Source organism: Macaca fascicularis, chromosome 4, assembly GCF_037993035.2.
Source record: "Macaca fascicularis isolate 582-1 chromosome 4, T2T-MFA8v1.1".
Taxonomy (NCBI): Eukaryota; Metazoa; Chordata; class Mammalia; order Primates; family Cercopithecidae; genus Macaca; species Macaca fascicularis.
In genome coordinates, this window is record NC_088378.1 from 142,738,627 (window position 1) to 142,764,430 (window position 25,804).

General features: G+C 46.2%; 2 protein-coding genes across 2 annotated transcripts; one reads left to right on the forward strand and one right to left on the reverse strand.

Moving 5' to 3' along the window:
• Positions 1–225: 225 nt before the first annotated feature.
• Positions 226–12,529, reverse strand: LOC135970343 (putative HLA class I histocompatibility antigen, alpha chain H). The gene is given in 10 exon segments (XM_065543035.2): positions 226–483; positions 9,295–9,342; positions 9,485–9,517; positions 9,962–10,078; positions 10,179–10,454; positions 11,051–11,326; positions 11,732–12,001; positions 12,131–12,197; positions 12,199–12,385; positions 12,387–12,529. Coding segments are annotated over 10 exon segments (1,371 nt in total). The 5' UTR covers positions 12,425–12,529; the 3' UTR covers positions 226–424.
• LOC102144553 (histone H3.3A-like) lies at positions 11,168–22,098 on the forward strand. The gene is made up of 2 exons (XM_045390024.3): positions 11,168–12,737; positions 20,253–22,098. The coding sequence occupies exon 2, from the start codon at positions 21,342–21,344 to the stop codon at positions 21,750–21,752; it is 411 nt and encodes a 136-aa protein (XP_045245959.2). The 5' UTR covers positions 11,168–12,737; positions 20,253–21,341; the 3' UTR covers positions 21,753–22,098.
• The last annotated feature ends 3,706 nt before the right edge of the window (positions 22,099–25,804 follow it).

Genomic DNA, 25,804 nt, shown 5'->3' on the forward strand with positions numbered 1-25,804 from the left:
GACCGGGGACCTGAAATCTATCTGCAAAACCCCTTCACAGCAGCACCTGCATTAGTGTCAACTGAGTAACTGGGGTAACGTGAGTAACCAAGGGTGGTTATTGAGGTGTCATCATAAAATCAGCCTACCATAGCCTGGATCTTCCTTTTGTGTTTAAATAGAACATACAAATTGAAGATAAAAAAATAGATCATGGTTAATGATAATAAAATATATCTTATATAGCCATGTAAATTTTTATTAAATATTAAAAGCAAATGACATGTTTAGTATCTTATAATGAATTTAGAGCAAATGAAAAAGTTCAACGACAAGTCACCTCAAACTTAGTAGCTCAAATCAACAAATATTTGCCATCTGGCACATCTTCCAATGGTCAGGAATGCAGGAGAGGTTTCTCTGGATGCTTCTGACTCAGGGCCTCTCACAAAGTTGCAGTCCAGTTGTCATCCAGGGCTAAATTGTCTGAGGGCTCAGATGGGCCTGGGGATTCACAAGACACAAGAATCTCTCACATGGCTGTTGGAAGAGGCTTCAGCTTCTTGTTGTCTGGTCCAGGGAGGCCTCACTCCTAGTCACATGGACCTTTCCACAGGCCTGCTTTTGACACAGCAGCCAGCTTCCCCCACGGCTCATGATCCCAGAGAAAGAGAGAACCAAAGTAGAAGCTGCAGTGAATCTGGTGTTCTACACCCAGAGTCACAGATTATTATGTCAGCATTACTCTATCAGTTAGAAGTGAGTCATTAAGTCCAGGCCACACTCACAGGGAGGGAATGAAGCTGCACCTCTGGAAAGGAGGAGAATCAAGAATTTATATGCATGTTAACAGCAAAATTAACATTATTGTTTCAGGATTTTGTGAATCAAATACTTCTTGTATCTGACTAACTTTCATACTTTAAAATTGTTTTTTGTAAAGTGATGATTAAAAATTTGAGACAGAGAAAGGAGATACAACAAGATCTCAGATTTTTTGCAAATGCCTTTGATATTAATATTCTCTTTGACAAGTTGCAACAAAGTTGAGAAAATACAGTAGCTAGATCAAAGAGTCCCAAGACTTTGGTGCCATACAATAATGCCTTTACAATCATAACTACCTTTGTTTTTCCTCAGAAGTTTCTAATGCAGTTTAAGAATGCCCAAAACGCAAATTTTCTGACTCAAGTGTCTACAAAAATATTTGCTTAATCAGGGTGCTTTGCAGTTAGGAAAATGTGAGTCTCACATCTCTGTCTATACACTAGCTTAGCATCATGACAATGATTTGGTTTGATGTGGTAGGCAGAAATGGTTAACTCCAGTCTAGGAACAAGATTTTTCAGTAACTGGCTATTCAGTGGACATCCTATAATTAGTTTAACATCTTTCACTATGTTTTTTAATTAGATGTGGTAGAAGTGATTTGGACTCCCGTATGATTCTGAAAAATGCAGTTATTTTGTACTTCTAACAATGCTTTAGAAGCAGCTCTTTTGTGTTTTCTGTTCTTATTGCTATTTCCTTACCAGTTATTCCTTTGTCTTTTCATTTATTTTGTTCAACAATGCTTTTTTTTTTACGACTCTGTAAAAGTTTAATTATGTGAACAACATTTCAAATTCTCAAATTCTTTGCAAGATACAATTGCCTTGCACATCAGATTGAAGATTGTATATCAGAAAATGTAGAGAGCTGTCAATTAGCCAAGGATCAAATGCCCATTTCTAGCCAAGGCTATTTTTCATGGCATCCTGGTCCTCTCTGTCACATGACTCCTTACAATTGGCTGTGGCTTGTTTTGTTTTTGTTTTTGTTTTTGTTTTTTTGATGGAGTCTCCCTCTGTCACCCATGCTGGAGTGCAGTGGCACAATGTCAGCTCACTGCAGCCTCCACCTTCCAGGTTCAAGCGATTCTCCTGCCTCAGCCTCCTGAGTAGCTGGGATTACAGGTGTGCACCAACACGCCCAGCTAATTTTTGTATTTTTAGTAGAGACGGGGTTTCACCATGTTGGTCAGGCTGGTCTCAAACTCCTGATCTCATGATCCACCGGCCTCAACTTCTCAAAGTGCTGGGATCACAGACTTTAGCCACCGTGCCCAGCCAGCTGCGGCTTTGTTTTACCATGAGTAGTTATCGCTGAGAATCCTTGTGGTGAACTTTGGTATATTCCTTTATCTTTCATTTCCAAATAATCAATCAAGAAAGGCACACACGGTGCATTTTGAAAAATGCCACTTTAAAGATTTGTGAGCCAGGAGCAGTGGCTCATGCCTGGAATTCCAGCAATTTGGTAGGCCGAAGTGGGTGGATCACCTGAGCTCAGGAGTTTGAGACCAGCCTGGTTAACATGGTGAAACCCGTCTCTGCTAAAAATACAAAAATTAGCCAGGAGCTGTGGCGCGTGCCTGTAATCCTGGCTACTCAGGAGTCTGGGGCAGGAGAATCCTTTGAACCCAGGAGGCGGAGGTTGCTGTGAGCCAAGATCACACCACTGCACTCCAGCCTAGGCGAGAAGAGCAAGACTAAATAAATAAATAAACAAAGTTTTACGATCAAGTAACTAACCACCTGGGCATCCCCTCCTGGCATAAAAGACAGAACCAATGAAGCCACCCTAGACTGTTGTCCAATCCTATCCCCCATAAGGAACCTCTGTCTTGAGTCTTGTATTTACTATTCCTTTGCACTGTCACTAAAGATTTTTACAACAAGTATTTATATACCCAAATCACAGTTTGATCTGTTTTTTTTTTTTTAACTTCCCCATACAGAGAACTCACACTATATCTATTCTTCTGTGATGCACGTTATGTGTAGGAGAGTTATCTCTGATGCAGGATGGTGCTTTTCCTTTTAATTCTTTGTTTTATTTTATTTGTCTATTTATTTTTTTTGTGATTGAGTTTCTCTCTTGTTGCCCAGGCTGGAGTGCAGGGGCACGATCTCAGCTCACTACAACCTCTACCTCCCTGGTTCAAGCAATTCTCCTGTCTCAGCCTCCCAAGTGGTTGGGATTACAGGCACCTGCCACCACGCCCGGCTAATTTTTATATTTTTAGTAGAGACGGGGTTTCACTATGTTGGTCAGGCTGGTCTGGAACTCTTTTTTTTTTTTTTTTTTTTTTTTTTTTTTTAAATAGAGTCTTGCTTTGCTGCCCAGGCTGGAATGCAGTGGGGAGCTCTTGGCTCACTGCAAGCTCTGCCTCCCGGGTTCACGCCATTCTCCTGCCTCAGCCTCCCGAGTAGCTGGGACTACTGGCACCTGCCACCACGCCTGGCTAATTTTTTTATTTTTATTTTTATTTTTATTTTTAGTAGAGATGGGATTTCACCGTGTTAGCCAGGATGGTCTTGATCTCCTGACCTCATGAGCCACCCACCTCGGCCTCCCAAAGTGCTGGGATTACAGGCTGGTCTCGAACTCTTGATCTCAGGCAATCTGCCTGCCTTGACCTCTCAAAGTGCTAGGATTACAGAGGTGAGTCACCGTGCCCGCCTTCATTCATTTTCACTGCTAAAGTTTTACTTTTTGCGATTATATCACAATTTTGTTAATTCCCATTGATGTATATGTGATTGTTTCCAGTTTTTGTCATAAACATTGGTGTACATGTCTCCTGGACACATAGCCAAGAATATCCCCAGAGTATATGCTCAGGAGCAGATGGTGGGATTATTTGGTGCATGGATGTTAATCATACTAGATAAGGCTAATTGATTTCCCAAGTGCTTGTACCAAGAATGGGAAAGAGCTCATGTTGCTCAGGTGTTCTGAAAACATTCAGTTGAAGGTGGAGATTAAATGTTAAAAACCACTGTCTTGGCTACAGAATCACTTTAGGCATTTTTTCATATTCCATTAATAGCTTCTGTTTCTTTATTTTTATTCTATAATTTATGGCATTATACTTTTAGCCTAAGATTAAACTAATGCTTCCTTTTAGCCTAACCACATAGCATTTGTGAAAAAAATGGAGGGAGGGAGAAAGCTGTGAGGGAGAAAAGGAGGAAAGAAGGAAGGAAGAACAGAGAAAGGCAAAATAAAAAGTTTCAATAAGGAATAGCAGGAAAGGACTGGAAACGGCAAGTATGGCTAACATTATTAAAATGCAACAAATTAAAGAGATGCGGATAATATTCATAGAATAATAGAAACTTCAGAAAGCCTTAATAGTTATTAACACAAACTACCTAAAAATTTAGTGGCTTAATACAAAAAATACCTGTTAACTCAAACAGATACTACAAACACAAGCAAAATCAGTTCTATGAGGGTGGCAGAAGTTGGATAAAGAGAAGGATTTTACCAGTTGGAATAAGTAAGAGTTATTGACGTGCAGATGGAAATGATTTTTAGTCCAAGTCCTCCAAGGAGCAGATGCCAAGATGAGCTTCAAGTCTGTGGCATTTTATGAGGGAACACACCTGTAAGGGTATATGGGAAATGAGCCAGAAATCCCTGGAAAAAGCGGCAGACCAAGATGCAAGTGTGACCCCAAGTGCAGGACAGAAGGAGAGGAGGTCTGTTCAATGCATCCTAGAGCACAGACAATCTAAGGAGGGTTGAACAAGGCCATGGAGGAGTCCTCCAGCCACAGTTGGCCATCAGAGGAGTCCCGTGTCTCCCAGAAATGGCCTGCCTTAGTGCGCCTGCTGTGCCTTAGCGGTCACTGGCTGGGAACAGCCTATGGGGGAAGCAGGACTTCTGCACCAATGCTACTGAGGGTGTCAGAGCACAGGAGCACAGCCTTAGGAGATTACCCAGGAGTGTGACTCAACCTTCCTTCCTGAGGGTCTGGGCTCTTGAATAGGAAACCCTCTCAGCCTGGGTTGCTGGATGTTTCTGCTCACACTTAACAATGGGACAAGGGGAACCAGGAGGTCCCCATGTGGACCTCTGGTTTCCACACACTTCTGCTGCCCTCATTGTGTGATAGCAGCCCTGCCTCCTCCTCTTTTTACCTGCCTGTTTCTGGGAACATTCTATTCAAACTTCCCTGGGGGCACCCATAGTGTGTAGTTCCATGGACTCCCATTTGTCTCCTTACCAGGGTGCCCCCTTTGGGAAACCAGGACCTCCTACCCTGCAGAGTCCAGATTTTGGAGATGAGAAGTGCAAAATCACCCTGGGGGGGAATATAAGGGATGAGACATGGAGCCACACCTGTTTCGACTTTTTGGTTTTTGGACCCATGTATTCTTCCTTCTGAACACACAGAACCATAGAGACGTGTTGGATTCAATGCTTGCACCACATCCTGAAAGATGGCCCCCATTCCTCAGAGGGTTTCATCTAGGCTGGTACTGAGTTGTGCCTGTAGAGACCTGTCCATGACTCTGTGTGGCTGGCAGCCCCTGGGGAGGTGCAGGTGTTGATGGGAGGCACAGGTGTTGATATGACCAGGGGCTCCCATGGTCATGGCCCACACTTCATCCCCTTCCCTCTGAGGTGTGTCCCGTGGGCAGATAATGTACTGAAATTCTGAGCCAGTGGATCAGGAATGCAGATAGTGATGCTGGCTGAGGGTGTGAAGGCAGAGAGGAAAACCACACCACATCGAATAGGTGCCTATCCCTGTGAGGATGAACCCCTGGCCCTTCCAAGATGGATGGGGCTCAAGCTCTTCAACCTGTCACTTAGGGGCTAGTCAGTTACCTGAAGAAACAGTGCCCTATGGGGCCCATCATTGGTCTGTAATGCTCATAAGCAGAGTATTCAGAGGAAGCAGCAGCTGGACAGTCCTTCGTAAGGGGGAGTCAGTGCTGCTGGACCACTTGTATCCTCATTCTTGCCACTGTGTTTATCCACTTATCAGTGCTTCCTGTCATACCTGGGCTGATCCGTGATGCCGGCTGGCTAACTTCAATTTATCTTCAATTTGTTTGGTTATTCAGGGCCACGTCAGGACTGGGTGTTTTCTGTGGGTGTTAACATGGAATTGAGGCTCAACCCACATGGACCATTTTCATCTCATGATAGATGCCGCTGGGCCTGTCCCATCTATGCCTCTGTGGGTCACATAGAAGCCAATACACACGGTCACTTGGAATCACAAGGTTGCTTGGTGTCCCATGATCAAGCATTCTATCTTATCAGGGTCAGTAATATGCTAAAAGTTGCTTCTAACAGGGAGCATGTTTCTCTGTTGTGGATTCCATGGCCTTACTCCAGATCAGAGGCCCTCCATTCTGACTCTCCCATTGATGCTTGGTTCAGCTCCATCCTGTATCTTTCCCCACACCCCATCCTGCATCTTTCCCCACACCACCACCTCCAGCACCAGGAGTCTGAGGGATGGTGACTGACTGTACCACAGCCTGGGTCTGCTGCAGTGTTCTTTCCTGTCCAGGCCCTACTCAAAGCTGGCCTCCTCCTATATCACCCAGAGTGTGGGCCAAAGAAATATACTTAGATGTGGAATGTGGTGTTGACAGAACCCAGAGAAGCTGGGTAGTGTGCGTCCTTCCTTCTGGTGAGGATACAAGATGCAAGTTTGACTTTTACTTTGGAGGGGAGAACCTTGCATGCCCCTAACCACTGGACTTATGAAACTTCACTGCAGTGTCCACTCTTGAAGCTCTGTAAGGTTAATCTTCACCTTCCATAGTGCACATGTTTTGCCAAGGAATTCAGCGTACTTTCCTCCTCTTGCTCTTCCATCCTGATCTATGTGATATTGCCAATGAAATGAGCAGATTTAGTATTCTGTGATATGTCTGATTTGTCCAGGTCTCTTAAGGTGATATTTACAGAAGGTTGAGGAGTTGAGGTAACCCTGAGGCAAGCTATCAATCAATGTATTATAAATCCCATGTGAATGTGAATCATTCCATATCAATTTTCTACATGGAATGGGAAGGAATGTACTCACCAAATCCACAGCTGCTTGCCATGTGCCTGAGGCCTTATTAATCTCCCCAAGCAGTGATATCCAGCCAGCATGGCAGCTGCAATCAGGACTCCTACTTGGTCAAGTCTGGAGAAATTCCATTCATGCTTTATCAGGTTTCTTCAGGGACAGATTGCTGAATTATATGGAGATAATAGGCAATCCCAACCCCCCCGCACACCATCCTTCAGCTCTCTAATGGCAGTGCTACCCCTACAATACCTGCAGTACCCACCACAAGTCCCACCCTGGTGCACAATATTGCTTCTGGTTAGGCTGGGATGAGGGAAGTTTTAGAGGATTCTCTTTGGGCTTCAGCACAATGAGAACCCTTACTCTCCAGACTAGGGACACAGTGTGAGGGTGACCAAAGTTGCCAGTGTATGAAAGCCAATTATGCATATGGGGAATGGGGAGATAACCAGGACTGGGTTTATGGACCCAGTGGTCCCACTGTGGGCCATAGTGTGTCCAGGTTTATTTCCTGGCCTCCTTAAGCCCCACTGTGGATTCTGAATCTGAAGCTTGGCTGAAGTCTAGGAATTGAGACTGGGATCATGACTTTGTATTTGGTCAAACACCCTCGGCCTCCTGCTCCTCTATTCTTGCATTCTCATCATAGATATGAAGCAGTGCCCTCGCTGGCTGCCCATCTGTTCTGACCCTGGGACACCACCTTTTATTAACCTTCCCCACAACTCCTTGAGGGCCGATCCCTCTTGGCTGCTACTCTGGGTTCTCACAGTAACCGTGACCTCTATCTTTTGCAGGTCACTGCAAAGGAGGGTTCCTAAAGCATTCACTCCTGATCCTGAGGGAGGCGGGTGCACCCACTCCAGGTCTCAGGTCCGCCACAGAGAAGCAAAAACTCCTGACGTTCAAAACTGTCCTGGGCCACATTCAGCCCACGAGCTGCGGGTTGGACAAGCTTCCATCTAGAATGTATGTACCACAATGCCAGAAATTTTTTTGTTTTCACTTTAATGCTGCTTTCTAAATGCAAAAGCAGTCAAATCCCTAGCAGACAACAAATGTCAGTGGAATGAATGATCACTGTAGAGCACCTCCCTATTCTAAAGCCAATATTTTTATTAATGTAGCCTCAGGGCAAATGCTGTTTCATGGCAGCTAAAGAACAACATCATTTCACGTGGACATCGATGCCGCCAGTGCTTTTCTCACCAGGGCTGCTTGTGCATCCTCCCTTCTTCCCCCTCCTCCCACACCAACCCTCCTGCACACTGCAGCACGAAACCATATTTTTCTCTTCAGGAACAATAACCCTAGCCTTATGGGTACAATTTTCCAACCACATACGAATCTAAATTAGACTCTGCTTTATACATCCATGAGTTTGGATTGGAGCCAGCGCTAGGATTACTACAACTCAGGGCAGGAAGATGAGTGGGACAGCAGAAGAGGAGCTCCAACAGAAGGTTACCTATGATGAGAAACTAGGGGACCCATCCTCTCTGCAAATTTCAGAATCTGGTTCCTTTAAAACGATTGGAGACAAGATGGAAAATACAATCCAGGAAAGAGCCCTGGGAGGAGGGCAAGATCTGGACAGGTCTGAAAATTTATCTCTTGATAACACAAGGAGATTTGTATGCAGGGACCGCCCTAGGTGACATCCAACTCCCTGTGATCACAGATTTTGGTTGGACAAGGTTCTACTGAAGGGCCAAGGACAATGAAGGAGCAAAGATGATTCAGCCAAGCAGTGACCACATAAAGCCCATGGTGGCCGGAACACAAACTGGGCACAGCCCCATCTACTCTCCTCTCCTGCAACAAATCAGCATAAGAAACACGTGGACTCTGGAAGGTTCTCAGGTCTTCCATTTATTTTCTCTCTCAAATTTTAGGAATATTCTCCTTTAATTAACTCATCAACCTCTCATGGCAATAATTTGAAAAAGTAAATTTATACTCAGGTTCTAATTGTAATAGGGAAGGAAGAAGATACAGCTCAGTGCACCATGAAGTTGAGACAGTGATAGAGACACCCCAGCCCAACCTCCCTGGAACAGGAAAGATAAATGAGGAGGGAACACAGGTCAGCGTGGGGAAGAGGGTCATGGTGGACATGGGGATGGGGTGTTCTCCCCACCTCCTCACATTATGCCTACAGGAACACAGACACATTCAGGTGCCTTTGCAGAAAGAAAGTCAGGGTTCTTCAAGTCACAAAGAGAAGGCGTGAACAAATCTTGCCTCGCAGTCCCACACAAGGCAGCTATCTCACACTACAGAAAAAATATTCATGAAAAAATTCATATCTGTCACAGTGAGGAGTGACACTTTAAACAGCCCATCACATGCTCAATACATCCAAGTCAAAGAAACCCCACAGCACAGCTGTGTCCACTGTTCCCCCCAACACCCCACACACATCAGGCCCCCCAGGATCTCACCTTTACAAGCCGTAAGAGACACATCAGATCCCTGGGCACTGTCACTGCCTGGAGTAGAACAAAAACAGGACCTGGTCAGATCCCTCTGGAGATGTGACTAGAGGAGGAACTGTGGGCTGGGTGAGCTCCCCCATGGGCTCCCAACCACAATATCCCAAGGATCTCGGGGATCAGCTTCCTTCATACTTACTTGCAGCCTGAGAGTAGCTTCCTCCTTTTCTATCTGTGGGAAGAAAATGTCCTGTTAGATATCAGAAAGGGACCAGGGCCATAAGGTCCTAGAGGAATCTCCTAGTCTTGGACCCCAGAGAAGTTTCCAGAAATGTGTGACTGCAGCCCCAGGGTGGGATCAGGAAACATGAAGAAAGCAGGTGTGGATCCTGGACCAACTGCCCTCCTGAGGTCTGTCCTCAGCAGGGACCTTCCCTTGTGACTTGTGACTGCTGGGATCAGGTCCCATCACCACCGTAATCGAGGTGATCTATCTGTCTTCATTGTAACAGGTGCTTTACAAAAGAGTAGGTGCTGGCACACAGGGCCCAGGCTGGGTCGGCCCATGAGTGTGGATGGTGCGTCCCAGTAACCAGGCAGGGCACACTTCTGCCTGGGGCTTGAAACCCTCAGTGAGACAAGAAATCTCAGACTCCACTCCTCACTCCTTCTTTACCTGAGCTCTTCCTCCTCCACATCACAGCAGCGACCACAGCTCCAGTGACCACAGTTCCAAGGAGAACCAGGCCAGCAATGATGCCCACGATGGGGATGGTTGACTGGGAAGACGGCTCTGGGAAAAGAGGGGAAAGTGAGGGGTCCCAACCCTGCGAAAGGTCTCCAGAGAGGCTCCGGTTTTCCCTGAGACATGACACCCCCATCTCCCTCTTTACCCCATCTCAGGGTGAGGGGCTCGGGCAGACCCTCATGCTGCACATGACAGGTGTATCTCTGCTCCTTTCCAGAAGGCACCACCACAGCCGCCCACTTCTGGAAGGTTCCATCTCCTGCAGGCCTGGTCTCCACGAGCTCCGTGTCCTGAGTTTGGTCCTCCCCATCCCGCCGCCAGGTCAGTGTGATCTCCGCAGGGTAGAAGCCCAGGGCCCAGCACCTCAGGGTGGCCTCATGGTCAGAGACGGGGTGGTGGGTTACATGTGTCTTGGGGGAGTCTGATAGGAAGAGTCAGAAAATTCAGGCATTTTGCATCTGTCATGGGACACTCCACCAGCACACATGTGGCCATCTTGAGAATGAACAGGACACCTGGGGTGGGGAAGGGAGCCCAGAACCCAGACACCATCCTGGACAGAGGTACCTGGGATAATCTCCTATTCCGTGGAAAATTCTGTTCCCTGAGGAGGGAACAGTGACTTCTGGTCCTGACCTGAGTGGAGGCTGAGGGACTCAGCGGAGCTGGACTCAGACCCCCACACACATTGAGTGTGAAGCAGAGAACAGGGCCTGAGAGGAAAAGTCACGGGGCCCAAGGCTGCTGCCGGTGTCAAAGGGAACCCCTGATCAGTATTCGAGGGATCGTCTTCCCTTCATTCCCTCAGAGATTTTATCCTTAATTGTGTCAGATAGCAGGGCGGACCCTCAGAGTCACTCTCTGGTACAGGATCTGGAAACCCAGGAGGATTCCTCTCCCTCAGGACCAGAGGAAGGGCGGTATTCTAGTGTTGATCCCATTTGTCTCCCCTCCTTGTGGGAGGCCAGCCCGGGAGATCCACAGGAGATCAGGGAGGCGCCCCGTGGCCCCTGGTACCCGCGCGCTGCAGCGTCTCCTTCCCGTTCTCCAGGTGTCTGCGGAGCCACTCCAGGCACTCGCCCTCCAGGTAGGCTCTCCACTGCTCCGCCACACCCGCCGCCTCCCACTTCCGCTGGGTGTTCTGAGCCGCCATGTCCGCCGCGGTCCAGGAGCGCAGGTCCTCGTTCAGGGCGATGTAATCCCTGCCGTCGTAGGCGGACTGGTCATACCCGCGGAGGAGGCGCCCGTCCGGCCCCAGGTCGCAGCCGTACATCGTCTGGATGGTGTGAGACCCTTAATTGTGTCAGAGAGCAGGGCGGACCCTCAGAGTCACTCTCTGGTACAGGATCTGAAAACCCAGGAGGATTCCTCTCCCTCAGGAACAGAGGGAAGGCGATATTCTAGTGTTGGTCCCAGTTGTCTCCCCTCCTTGTGGGAGGCCAGCCCGGGAGATCCACAGGCCATCAGGGAGACTCAGTACAGTCCCCGGAGCCCCGCCCCGCCCCGACCAACCGGCGGGGATTTTGGCCTCAACTGAAAATGAAACCGGGCAAAGAGGCCTGGGGCTCTCCCGGGTCAAGGCTCTCGGGGTCCCGCGGCTTCGGGGTGTATCTGGGACCCGGAGACTCGGGGCGACGCGGGCCGTCCGTGGGGAATGTGGAGGGGTCGTGACCTGCGCCCCGGGCCGGGGTCACTCACCGGCCTCGCTCTGGTTGTAGTAGCGGAGCAGGGTCCGCAGGTTCTCTCGGAGAGTCTGTGTGTCGGCCTTGCAGATCCGTGTGTTCTGGTCCCAATACTCCGGCCCCTCCTGCTCCATCCACGGCGCCCGCGGCTCCTCTCTCGGACTCTCGGCGTCGCTGTCGAACCGCACGAACTGCGTGTCGTCCACGTAGCCCACGGAGATGAAGCGGGGCTGTCCGCGGCCGGGCCGGGACATGGAGGTGTAGAAATATCTCAAGGAGTGCGAGCCTGGGGGCGAGGAGAGGCTGAGACCCGCCCGACCCTCCTCCCCGCGCGGCTCCCCGGGTCCTGCGCCCCCGCCTGCGGTCCCGTCGCTGCTCCCCGCAGAGGCCGTTTCCCTCCCGACCCCGCACTCACCCGCCCAGGTCTGGGTCAGGGCCAGGGCCCCGGAGAGCACCAGGAGGAGGGTTCGGGGCGCCATGACCGCCATCCTCGGCGTCTGCGGAGACTCTGAGTCCTGGTGGGTGAGTGGGGACTTTAGAACCGGGACTGCGGCGACGCTGATTGGCGTCTCTAGAAACCCGACACCCAATGGGAGTGAGAACGGGGTCCGCGTCGTGAGTATTCCGGAAGAAGGACACGACGCAGGTTGTCAGAAGAAGAGAAACTGCGGAGATGGGGAATCCCCAACGCTGGCACTCCCCAATCCATACACCGCCTTCGGGGCCTGAGACCCTAAGAGCCACACCTGGAGCCCTGGGACTTTGCCCTGACCCCGCTCCTCCTGTGCCAAGCGCTCTGTCTCAATGTCTCTCTGAGTCTTGGCCCAGGAGCTGTCTGAGAAACCAGGGAGAACCCCTGGGCATGGGCCCCGTCCCTCTCCCTTCACTTTTCATCCCGGAATCTCCATCCCTGAACTGGACTCCCTGCCTCCCACTCCTTACCTGTCCCCCTGGACTCTTCTAGAAGAAAACTCACCCCACGGAGCTTGGTGCCAGAGAGTGAGCTTGCTCTGGGAATGAAGGTATAGAGACTTTTTTTTTTTTTTAATCTGGAAAAGTTGCGCCTGAGTGCATGAGACAGAATAGAGACCAGTTTGCTGTTTGTTTATTAAATATATTGGGTAGTAGAATCTTGGTAACCCTCGAATGATCAGGAATCTAATCGGTAAAAAATGTGACTTTGGTCCCTTGATTTATAAATGTGTCCAAAAGCGTTACAACAGGACTCACAAAGCTCCTAAATTTCACTTTTGCAAATAATGTATCTGTGACTCCCACTTGTCGTATTTTAAATGTACCATCATTCCATGGCTCTGAGTTTCTGTGTGAGTCCAGGATATTTCCTCAATACAAAGTAGCACACTGTGTTATTATATGTTGCAACCACGAGCCAGTACAGACTATTCACCTCACAGTTGTAACTGTTCAATGCAGTCACAATGCCCCTCACCAGTGCTCATGCACTGCCTGTTTTCGGGAAGTATCCACTTGTACGTGTTCTATAATTTTATAGGAACACTTAATATTTTTAAAACCCGATTAACATAAAAACAATTAGTTTTTAGGCCGACCCACATAAGGTAGTAAAGGCCAACTGCCAAGGACACCTTGCTAGGTTCTGTAGATGGATATATTAAAATCCATAAAACAATGTATTGAAACCTAAGAATTCTGCTACTTTCGAATTCTTTCCTCTGCTCCTTTTCCTCACCGCCTGCTTCTCCAGCCCTTCCCTCAGTCCCTCTCATCCTTCAGACCCTCCTCTCCCCTTAGTCCCCACCACACTATCACTCATGAATTGTGACACTAGCACTGTCCCATGACCTGCTACGTGAGTATTGTCTTCACAGTGGTCCTGCTCCTGTCAGTCAGAGTGTGTCATTTCTCCACTTAAAACACTCTGGTGTCTCCACCTCGGTCTTGTGAAACTTCTGGAGTGTCAGGCACGTGAGAATATGAAGGCATACCTGGTTCATCATGGGCACTAAATTAATTTTTGTTGACTTAGTGAATGAAATATGAGTGTATTAAATTGCATCTCAGATAATTATAAAGTGTAAAACACTGAAAAAGTTCAGAAAGATTTTATTTTATGTAACTAGTGTGCATATCAATTCATCAATTCATTCATGTACTACCACCCCTAGCGAAACAACACCCATTTATCATTAGAGTTGGTTGAATCACTGGGGGAAGGTGAATGACCAGGAGCTGGCTGTTGGGGCCATCATAGAATCAGCCTAGCAAGGTTTGGATCTTCCTTTTGTGTTTAATTGGGACACAGTTGGAAATTGAAGTTCAGGTAAAGTGATCATTGCGAACGATATTAAACGACATCGTCTTCGGCCATGGAAATTCTCCTTACCTTTGAAAACTAAGTCACGTGTTTAATGTCTTATAATTACTTTAGGCCATATGTGGTGGCTCACACCTGCTATCCTAGCACTGTGGAAGGCAGAGGAAGGCAGATTTGTTGACTCCAGAAGTTCAAGATCAGCCTGGGCAAAACCCCCATCTCTACAAAAAAATTAGAAAATTAGTCAGGCATGGTGGTTCATGCCTGTAGTCCCAGCTACTCAGGAGGCTGAGATCAGAGGGTCCCTTGAGCCCAGGAGGTCGACACTGCAGTGCATGGTGATCATGCCACCGCACTCCAGCCTGGGTTACAGAGTGAGACCTTGTCTCAAAAATAATAATGATGATGATGATACATTTAGAGCAAATGCAATTTAACATGTAATAATACATCCTCTCTTGTGAAAATGTATTATTTATGATTGCATAATGAATTATGTAACACTTAGCTCAAAAAAACAAATATTCATCATCTCCCATAGTTTCCAATGGTTAAGAATCCAGGATAAGTTTCCCTGAGTGCTTCTGGCTCAGGGCCTCTCACAAGGTTGCAGTCCAGTTGTCAGTCAAGGGCTGCATCATCTGAGGACTTCACTGGGGCTGAGGATTCACAAGAAAGATGGATCAGTCACATGGCTGTTGGAAAAGGCCTAGTTCCTTGTTATCTAGTCCCAGAAGGCCTCAGTTCTCAGTCACATGGACCTTCCTGCCGGGCTGCTTATGGCGCAGCAGCTGGATTCCCCCAGAGCTCATGATCCCAGAGACAGAGAGAGAGAAGGTGGAAGCTGCAGTGAGTTTTATGTTCTACACCCAAACTCGCAAACTGTTATGTCAGCATTATTCTGTAAGTTAGAAGTTGTATTAGTCCATTCTCACACTGCTATCAAAGAAATACCTGAGACTGGGTAATTTATAAAGGAAAGAGGTTTAACTGACTCACAGCTCTGCATTGCTGAGGAGCCTGCCCCAGGAAACTTAGAGTCATGGCAGAAGTGGAAGCAAACACATCCTTCTTCACATGGTGGGTGGTAGGAGAGAGAAATGCAGAATGAAGTAGGGAAATGCCTCTTATAGAACCATCACATCTCATGAGAATTCCCTCAGTATCATGAGAACAGCATGGGGGAACTGTCCCCATGATCCAATCATCTCCCATGAGGTCCCTCCCCCAGTAGGTAGGGAGTACAATTCGAATGACAATTCAAGATGAGATTTGGGTGGGAACAGAGAACTGGGCCGTATCAGAAGTGCCTCATTAAGTCCAAGCCACACTCAAGAGAGGGAATTAAGCTGCACCTCTGGAGGGGAACAGTGTCAAAGGATTTGAATATATGTTAAAAGCAAAATTAAAACTATTGTTTCTGGTTTTTCAAAATCAAAGGCTTCTTTTATCTAATTATTTTTCATCAACTCTTTAAACTTGTCTTTTAATTTTATTTTATTTTAAGTTCCAGGGTACATGTGCAGGATGTGCAGGTTTGTTTCATAGGTCAACGTGTGCCATGGTGGTTTGCTGCACCTATCAACTCATCACCTAGGTATTAACCCTGGCATGCATTAGCTATTTTTGCTAATGATCTTCCCAACCACTGCCCTCTCCCAACAGGCCCCAGTGTGTGTTGTTCCTCTCACTGTGTCCATGTGTTCTCATTGCTCAGTTCCCAATTATAAATGAGAACATGTGGTGTTTGGTTTTCTGTTCCTGTGTGAGTTTGCTGAGGATAATGGCTTCCAGCTTCATCCATATCCCTGAAAAGGACTTGATCTCATTCCTTTTTATGGCTGCATAATATTCCATGGTGTATATGTACCATATTTTCTTTATCCAGTCCATCATTGATGGGCATTTGGGTTGATTCCATGTCTTTGCCATTGTGAATAGTGCTGCAATGAATGTAAATATGCATATATCTTTATAATAGAATGATTTATATTCCTTTAGTTATATACCCTGTATTGGGATTGCTGGGTCAAATAGTATGTCTGGTTCTATATCTTTGAGGAATTGCCACACTGTCTTCCACAATGGATTAACCGCTTTACTTTTCCTCCAACAGTGTAAAAGCATTCCTGTTTCTCCACAACCTCACCAGCATCTGTTGTTTCTTGACTTTTTAATAATTGCCATTCTGACTGGCATGAGATGGTATCTCATTTGTGGTTTTGATTTACATTTCTGTAATCATCAGTGATGTTGACCTTTTTTTCGTATTTTTCTTGGCCACATGTATGCCTTCTTTTGAGAAGTGTCTGTTCAGGTCCTTTGTCCACTTTTTAATGAAGTTGTTTTTTTCATGTAAATTTGCTTAAGTTCTTTGTAGATTCTGAAGATTAGACCTTTGTCAGATGAATAGATTGCACAAATTTTCTCCCATTCTGTATGATGTCTGTTTGCTCTGATGATAGTTTCTTTTGCTGTGCAGAAGCTCTTTTGTTTAATTAGATCCCATTTGTCAATTTTTACTTTTGTGGCAGATGCTTTTGGCGATTTCATCATAAAATCTTTGCCCATGCCTATGTCCGGAATGGTATTGCCTAGATTTTCTTCCAGGGTTTTTCTAGTTTTGGGTTTTACATTTAAGTCTTTAATCCATCTTGAGTTAACTTTTGTGTAAAATGTAAGGAGGGGGTCCAGTTTCCATTTTCAGCATATGGCTAGCCAGTTCTCCCAGCATCATTTATTAAATACGGAGTCATTTCCCCATTGCTTGTTTTTGTCAGGTTTGTTGAAGATCAAATAGTTGTAGATGTGCGGTCTCTTTTCTGAGTTCTCTATTCTGTCCCATTGGTTTATGTGCCTGTTTTTGTAGCCTTGTAATATAGTTCTAAGTGGGGTAGCCTGATGCCTCCAGCTTTTTTTTTTTTTTTTTTTTGCTTAGGATTCTCCTGGCTATCCAAGCTCTTTTTGGATCCATATGAATTTTAAAATAGATTTTTCGAATTCCATGATAAGCTTCTCTTTTTAAATTCATGATTAAAAGTTTGAGACATCACAGAGCTTTGGGTGCTGAGGGAAACACAGTTGGAGACACAGTAGGGAGATACAACAGGATCTCTGAGTTTTTCCTGCCAATACCATTGTTATTAAATAACAGTGTTCTCTTCAATGAGTTAACACAGTTGAGAACATAGAGTAACTAGATCAAATAGTTCCAAGACTTCAGTCCCTTAAAACTAATGCCTGAAAATAAGTCTTTGTTTTGTCTAAGATGTCTCAAACTTAGTTGAAATATGCCCCAAGCACCAATTTTCTTATTGAAATATCATCTTCACTAAACATTTTCCTGCACTTAATAAAAAAAACACAAAAAAACTCTGTGGAGTAGCTGTTCTTTTGTTTCTTTACTTCTCTAATAAAGTTGCATTCACTTAGAAAAAAATTGCCTAATCAAATTGCTCTCCATTTACAAAAACATGAATCTCATAGTTTATTCAGCACATCTAGCTTAACACGATGCCAATAACTTTGGTTTGATGCTGTAGCCCGAAATGGTTAGCTTGAATTGAGAAACAAGTTGTTTTTTCCCCCAAAAACTGGCTATTCGGTGGACATTCTATAATAAACTTAACATCTTTTGTTGTTTTAGTCAATGAGATGTGATAGAAGTGATTTGAACACCACTATGATTCTATATAGCACTCTATTATGTGCTTACGATTTTTTTTTTCTTTTTAGCAGTCCTATTCTGTTTTCCATTCGTATTTACTATTCCATGACTGGATATTCCTTCCTACTCTTTGTTTCATTTGTTTTGATCAATGATGTGCATTTCCAATTCTGTAAAAGTTTAATTCAGTTTTATGTGTGGTAAATTGTAACATCAAATCCTTTGCAAGACTGAATTACCTTGCACAGCAGATTGAACATTGTATCATTGAAAACCTAGAGAGATGCCAGTGAGCCAAGGATCAAATGGCCTATTTGTAGCCAAGGCCATTTTCATGGCATCCTGGTCCTCTCTGTCACGTGGCTCCTTACAGTTCTCTGTGGTTTTCTTCGAATGTAAGTAGTTCTTGTTAAGGATCCTTGTAGTGAACTTTGAAATTCTTTTCTCTTTCATTTCTATAAAAAACAGGTATATTTTAATTTGGAAAACTCTGTTTAGGAATTACAATCAAGTAACTAGCAGGGTGCCCAGCACTGGTGTAAAACACAGACCCTGCAACGCTTCCCCGGGCTGCTGCCCATTCACTTCCCCAGAAGGAGACTCCATCCGGAACCTGTGATTTTTATACCTTTGTATTTCTTTAAAGATTTGTGCAGTAAGTGTATACACACAGACACACACACACATACATACATATATATATAAGCCCAAAGCAAATATCAGTTAGTTTTGCTGGTTTTTAAGCCTCCTATACAGCAAATTCCTACTGCATTTATTCTCCCATGATGCACATTACATATAGGAGTTATCTGTGGTGTGGGAGACTGTCATTCACTCATTTTTACTGCTGAAGGTTTACATTTTATGGTTATACCACAATTTCACTACTTTCCTATTGATGTATATGTGGCTGATTCCACTATTTGCCATATACATTAATGTGCCTGTCTCCTGTGCACATAGGTAAGAAAGCCCCCCAGAGTGGATGATTAGGGATGGGTTGGTTGGATGATACGTTGTATGGACTTTAATCATACTAGATAATGATAATATGATTTCCAAAGTGACTGTGGCTACTTAAACTTTTACAATAAATGTGTAATACTTGATGATGTGTTCTGAAAACACCACGTCGAAGGAATTGAGTTAAAAGTCACTGTCTTGGCAGTAGAATTACAGCAGACATTTTCATTCAGACTCTGTTAATAACTTCCTGTTGTTTACTTGTTTCTTATATACTGTGGCATTATACTTTTGGCATATAGATTCAGAAAATGCTTACTTATAGCACAATCACACCGGGTTATTTTATATTTAGGAAAATTTCATAAGAAAAAGGAAAAAATGGAGGAAGGGAGGGAAAGAAGGAGGAATGGAAGGAAAAGTGAAAGAAGAAAAGAAGGAAGGGGAAAAGGAAGGAAAGGGGAATAAGAAGGAGGGAGGGTGAGAGGTTGAATGGAAATAGAGAAGAAAAAGAGGGAGGGAGGGACAGAAGGAAGGAGAAAGGGAAGGAACAAAGGAGAAAAGAAACTAAAAGAAAAGAATAGGTGTTGAGAAACTAGAAATCCTATGTATGGCTAATATTATCGAAAAGGGAGGAAATAAAACAGGTGTAGTTAACCTCTATAGAATAATGGACATATAAGAGGGCTTCATGAGTTATCCATTGCTGTGTAACAAACTACTCCCAAATTTAGTGACTTAAAGCCACGAACATTGACAAACTCAAAAGCATAATACAAATACCAGCAAAATGGAGCCAATGCAGGTAGAATAATTTGAATAAACAAAAGGATTTTACAAATTAGAATAAGTAAGAGGACACTGGTGTGCAGTTGAAAATGATTTTGTAGTCCAGATACTCCAAAAAGCAAGTTCCATCATGAGATTAAAGTTACAGCATTTTATAGGGGACACACCTGTCAGAAGGTATAGCGAGGGAGACAGGTTACCCTGAGAAAGGCAACAGACCAAGATGCGAGTGTAACACCCCCCTGTGATGGACAGAAGGAGAGAAGGTTTACTGGACATGTCCTAGACCACAGGCAATCTAAGGAGAGTTAAGCAAGGCCATAGAGGAGTCCTCGAGGTACAGTTGGTCATCAGAGGACTCCCCTGTCCTGCCTTAGTGTCACTGATATAACCCATCACTGGTTGGGAACAGCCCATGGGAAGCAGGGCCTCAGCACCAATGCTACTGAAGGTGTCAGAGCACAGGAGCAGGGCCTTGGGAGATTACCCAGGAGTGTGACTCAAACCTTCTGCCCAGATGGGTCTGCGCCCTTTGAAATCAAGTCGTCTCTGGCTGAATTGCTGGATGATTCTGCTCACACTTACAATGAGGCAAGGGGAAAAAGAAGGCCCCCAGGCGGATCTCTGGTTTCCACACACACTTCTGCCCTCATTGTGTGAAAGTAGCTGTGCCTTCTCTTGGGGATGAGGATCTATTACCTGGGCCTGGAGAGGATGAGAATCCTCTATTCACCAGGTGGTCTCTGGGCACACACTGTCCAAACTTCTCTGGTGACAACCATCATGTGTAGTTCAGTGGGCTGTCTTTTGTCTCCTTTTAAGGATACCCTCCTTGGAAAGCAGGACCTCGTACCCTGTTCAAAGATAAAACATGCAAAATACCCCATTGGGTGAATCTAAGGGATTGGACATGGAGCCAAACCTGCTTCCGCCTTTTTATTTCTGGACCCACATGTTCTTCCAATTGAGAACACAGCACCATGGAGACGTCTCTGATTCAAACAATGCACCATGTCTTGAACGATGGCACCCACCCCTCAGAGTGCTTCCTCCAGGCTGGCACTGAGCTGTGCCTGTAGAAGACCTGTCCAGCATTCCTTGTGGCTGGCAGCTTCTGGGTGGTGCAGATGGTGATAGGATTAGTGGAACCCACAGCTGTGGAAACTGTAAAACTTTCCATGCCAAGTGGCTCCTTCAGGCAGATAATGGGCTAGGAGCACCGTCTGGCCTGCAGACCAAGAATGTCAACAGCACCCGGAGAGTGGTGCTGGCTGAGTGTCTGAGAGCAGGACAGGAAAACACCCATGGAATAAGAGCCTATCCCTGTGAAGATGAACCTCTGGCCCTTCCAGGATGGAAGTAGCTAAATGTAGTCAACTTGTTACTTAGTGGCTAGCTAGTCACTTAAAAAATAGTGCTCCTGTAGTCCCAGCTACTCGGGAGGCTGAGGCAGGAGAATGGCGTGAACCCAGGAGGCGGAGCTTGCAGTGAGCTGAGATCCGGCCACTGCACTCCAGCCTGGGCAACAGAGTGAGACTCCGTCTCAAAAAAAAAAAAAAAAAAAAAAAAAATAGTGCTCCATGGCCGGGTGCTGTGGCTCACGCCTGTAATCCCAGCACTTTGGGAGGCCAAGATGGGCGGATCACGAGGTCAGGAGATCGAGTCCATCCTAACTAACATGGTGAAACTCCTATCTCTACTAAAAATACAAAAAAATTAGCCGGGCATGGTGGCGGGCACTGCTCTACCAGTGATATCCAGACAATATAAAAGCTGCAATGGCAGAGCGGTTTGGTCTTTCGTTGGGGTTGTGTCGGTTCTTAGCTCGGCGATTGCGGCTGTTCTTTGGGCAGCGGAAGCGGCGCGGTGGTCGGAGAAGTGGCCTGAAACTTCAGCGTTGGGTGAAAGAAAATGGCCCGAACCAAGCAGACTGCTCGTAAATCCACCGGTGGGAAAGCGCCCCGCAAACAGCTGGCCACAAAAGCCGCCAGGAAAAGCGCTCCCTCTACCGGCGGGGTGAAGAAGCCTCATCGCTACAGGCCCGGGACCGTGGCGCTTCCAGAGATTCGTCGTTATCAGAAGTCGACCGAGCTGCTCCTCCGGAAGCTGCCCTTCCAGAGGTTGGTGAGGGAGATCGCTCAGGATTTCAAAACCGACCTGAGGTTTCAGAGCGCGGCCACTGGTGTGCTGCAGGAGGCTAGCGAAGTGTACCTGGTGGGTCTGTTCGAAGATACTCATCTGTGTGCCATCCACGCTAAGAGAGTCACCATCATGCCCAAAGACATCCAGTTGGCTCGCCGGATACGGGGAGAGAGAGCTTAAGTGAAGGCAGTTTTTATGGCGTTTTGTAGTAAATTCTATAAAATACTTTGGTTTAATTTGTGACTTTTTTTTGTAAGAAATTGTTTATAATATGTTGCATTTGTACTTAAGTCATTCCATCTTTCACTCAGGATGAATGCGAAAAGTGACTGTTCACAGACCTCAGTGATGTGAGCACTGTTGCTCAGGAGTGACAAGTTGCTAATATGCAGAAGGGATGGATGATATTTCTTGCTTCTCATGATGCATGTTTCTGTATGTTAATGACTTGTTGGGTAGCTATTAAGGTACTAGAATTGATAAATGTGTACAGGGTCCTTTTGCAATAAAACTGGTTATGACTTGATCCAAGTGTTTAACAATTTGGGCTGTGAAGTCTGACCATACATCACTGTGATAGAATGTGGGCTTTTTCAAGGGTGAAGATACAAGTCTTAACCACAGTGTAACTTACAGTTTCCTTTAAAAAAAAAAAAAAAAAAGTAAACCTGGCAGCTATAGAATACACTATGTGCATTTATAATAGCTATTTTATATATTGTAGTGTCAACATTTTTAAATTAAATGTTTTACATTCAAAAAAAATAAAATAAAATAAAATAAAAGCTGCAATGATAACTCCTACTTGGTCATACCTGGAGCAATCTAGTTCATTCTTTAGGCCTCATCAGGCTTCCTCAGGTACAGGTTACTGGATTACATAGAGACAATAGCCCCAACACCACCCTGCATCCTTCAGCTCTCTAATGTTGGTGCAACCCCCCTCCAGTTCTTTCCGCGTCTTCCACAAGACCCAACCTGGGACACACTATGATTTCTGATTTGGCCAGGATGGGGGCAGTGTCAGAGGTTTCCCTTTGTCTTTCAGCACATTGAGAGCCCTCACTCCACAGACTAGGGACCCAGTGTGGGGGTGGCTCTACTTAGCAGTGCATCAGTGTCAATTATGCACTCAGGGAATTGGAAGATAACCAGGGCTGGGCCTGTGAATCCAGTGGTCCCATTGTGGGCCATAATGTGTCCAGGTTTACTCCCTTACCTCCGTAAGCCCCACTGTGATGGGAGACATGATGGTGCTGTGGGCATCTGGGCATCAGTGTCCCCTCACAAGCAGTGTCAATAATCCCCCCAGTTCTGCCTGTTTCCTTTCTCCAGTGTACAGTCTCCTGAGTAAATGACTATAGGTTCCTTTGCTGGAGGACTGAGGGAATTGTCCCGGCATATACTTCCACGAGGTTACAGGGTCTTCCTCCTAGGGATATGGACTCCACATCTGTCACTGGGATCTGAATCTGAATCTTGGCTGAGGTCTAGGCATTGAGGATGGGATCATGACTGTATTGGGTCAAAAACCTTTACCCTCTTCGTCAATTCTTGCTTATTATCATAAATATCGACCAGTGCCCTTGTTAGTTGCCTGTCCTAACCCTGGGACACCAAACTCTATTAACCTTCCCCACATTCCCTGCAGCTTGAGTCCTCTTGGCTGCTCCTCTGAGGCTGCCATAGTAACGGTGCTGTCTGGCATATTCAGATCACTGCCACAACTTGGTCTTTGTGTCTTCAGGACCACACCCTCCCCAGGGATATAAATAAATGCAACACTGGGACCATCTTTACTACCGTCACATCCAGCTTGCAGAGGACAACACCCCGACACTTCTTAGTGATGCAGCTCCCTCTCGCCATCACGTTCCTGAGGCTCCGTTAGAAGGTGTGCATTCTGGATCCTCTTGTGGAGCATGGTCTTGGTGGGGCTTCACCATGCCCAGTTCACTGAGCCTCGTTATTCCATCCTCTACATGTTCTAGGGCACCTAAGATATGTCTACCTTGTTGAGATTTAGGAATCATTTTATCTAAATTCACCCCAGCAGTGGGTTTACCCCCACTTATCGAAATTCTGGGGTGTCTGATAAACCCATGCCCTGAGATAGTGCCTCCAAGCCAATGGATTTACATTAATCCAGCCTGACATTCTGACCCCTTGATCACACACCCTCAAATTTCAATCCCAGAAGCGCTCCCCGTGCTCCTATTGGGACACGCCGGCTGGTTCCTGCAAAGCTCCTGAGTGGGATTCCCGCTGCATCACAGGGATGAGGCTTCTGCAGCATCTTCCAGCATAGGGAGTGGGAACCATTGCTAGAGAAGGGTGAGCCTCCTCTGTATGCCCAGAGGATCCGGGCGGCACCCATCGGATGATCTTGTTCCAAAATGCAGAATCTCAGGTTTCCCCACCATGGCCCTGACTTCCTTATAACGGGCCTGCATTGGCTGAGTGTCAGACATCTCTGGAGCACTGTGGCTCTCATAATGATGTCTTCAGCTACTATTCCATGGTATCTATCCTTTTGCTACAGGAGATAAAGGCTTCTCCATGAGACACTGCAGAGGCTCTGACACGTAGCCAGTGACAGCTGTGAACAATCTGCAGATTCTCATTATCCTTTTATAGGGCATAAATACAGCTGGGAAGTAACCAGCCAAATCCACTGTCTTTGTGGGTTTCTCCCCAATTCCATCATTATGTGCAGGGCATTCTAGCACCCCACCTGCCACAGCTTCTTTTAACCAGGACATCGTCTCAGGTTAGCACTGGTGATACCCACAGCAGCTCAGCTGCACCTTGTGCCACGGACTGTCTGTGTCCCCCACTAACCCAGATGGCATCCTCTTGGCCTGCCAGGCAGTGGGAAAGCTTATTTCAAATTCCCATTTTTGCCCATTTTCACCCTTGATACCTCATTGTGGTATCACCCTTGATACCATTGTGTTAGCTATGGTCTCCTCAGGAGCAGACCCCAATACAGTATTAAACGTGCAAGGACTTATTAAGGGAAATGCTTGTGAGAGAAATTCAGGAGAGAGACAGAAAACGCTGGGAAAGCCATCAGACCACACTGCAACTCTGAGCCCCAGTGAAGGAGAGAGGGCAGGAAGGTCAGCTGGAAGCATCCTAGACCCTGTGCAGGCTAAGGGAAATTCGGTAAAGGTGGCAGGGAGCCCTGGAGCCTCAGTCAGCCTTCAGAATAGAAATATTCCTGCCTTCCTCAATCAGGAAAAAGCCAAGGCAGGTGTGGTCTCAGAGCAAACATGACAATAGATTTCAGGCTGCAACAGCTGGAGCATCATCAATTATTCTTCCTCTACCTGAGGGCCTGGGATGTGCATCCTTATGACTGCCACAATGATCCACTAGAGTAAGAGGAAAAGGGATGATGATGGAGGGAAAAAAGGTATTAATTGATGAACTAACACCTTTAAGTAGATGAGATGATGTTCAGGGCACCCACAGAGGTACTGGCTGTGTCTGGGAGCAGGATGGTTAACACACAGCAATCCCCCATGTAGAAAAATGCCTGCCATGTGGTGCAGCTGCAAATGCATGAGTAAACAGTGGTGGAATCTGGGAAGTTGTCTTCTAATGTATTCAGTTTTGTCAGTGAAGTAGGAAGCAAGGTCATCAGCTAAAGTAAGAATGGAGAAGGAGGGTTGGATATGTGAGCACAGAGAGAAGGTGTGTAAGAGTCACCCAGGCCCGGAGCTGGCTGAGGGTGAGCCATGGAGGGAGAGGGTGATTGCTGGCCATGGTGGGGGTTCCCCATGAGGTTTGGGTCGTGAAGGTACAGAGAACAGTCAGTGTGCTGTGTGCTGCTCTCCTGCAGCTCAGGGGGCAGGTGCAGTGTAGGCAGTGGTGGAATCCACCAGCTATGTAGTTTTGCCAAGCAAGTGTGACAATGCAAGGGAGAGGCAAGGGAGGGATGGAAATTATTTACTACAGAATCCAAAATGGGTGAGGAGGTGAATCCAAGCACTGAGGGAGAGGGAGGATATGGCAGGATCACTGGACTAGGAATCCCAAGGGGGTGGAAGGATTGTTGGAATTGATGTACTACAGAATGGACTCCACGCCTGGAAAGCAGGCACATAAGCAATGAGTGTTTCACTGATATTACATCACAGCATATAATAAAATAATAGTATCAGTGTCCTCAGAGCCTGTGGCTACCCTGCAAGGGATGAGTGGAAAGATGGTGGGAGAGTGGGAAG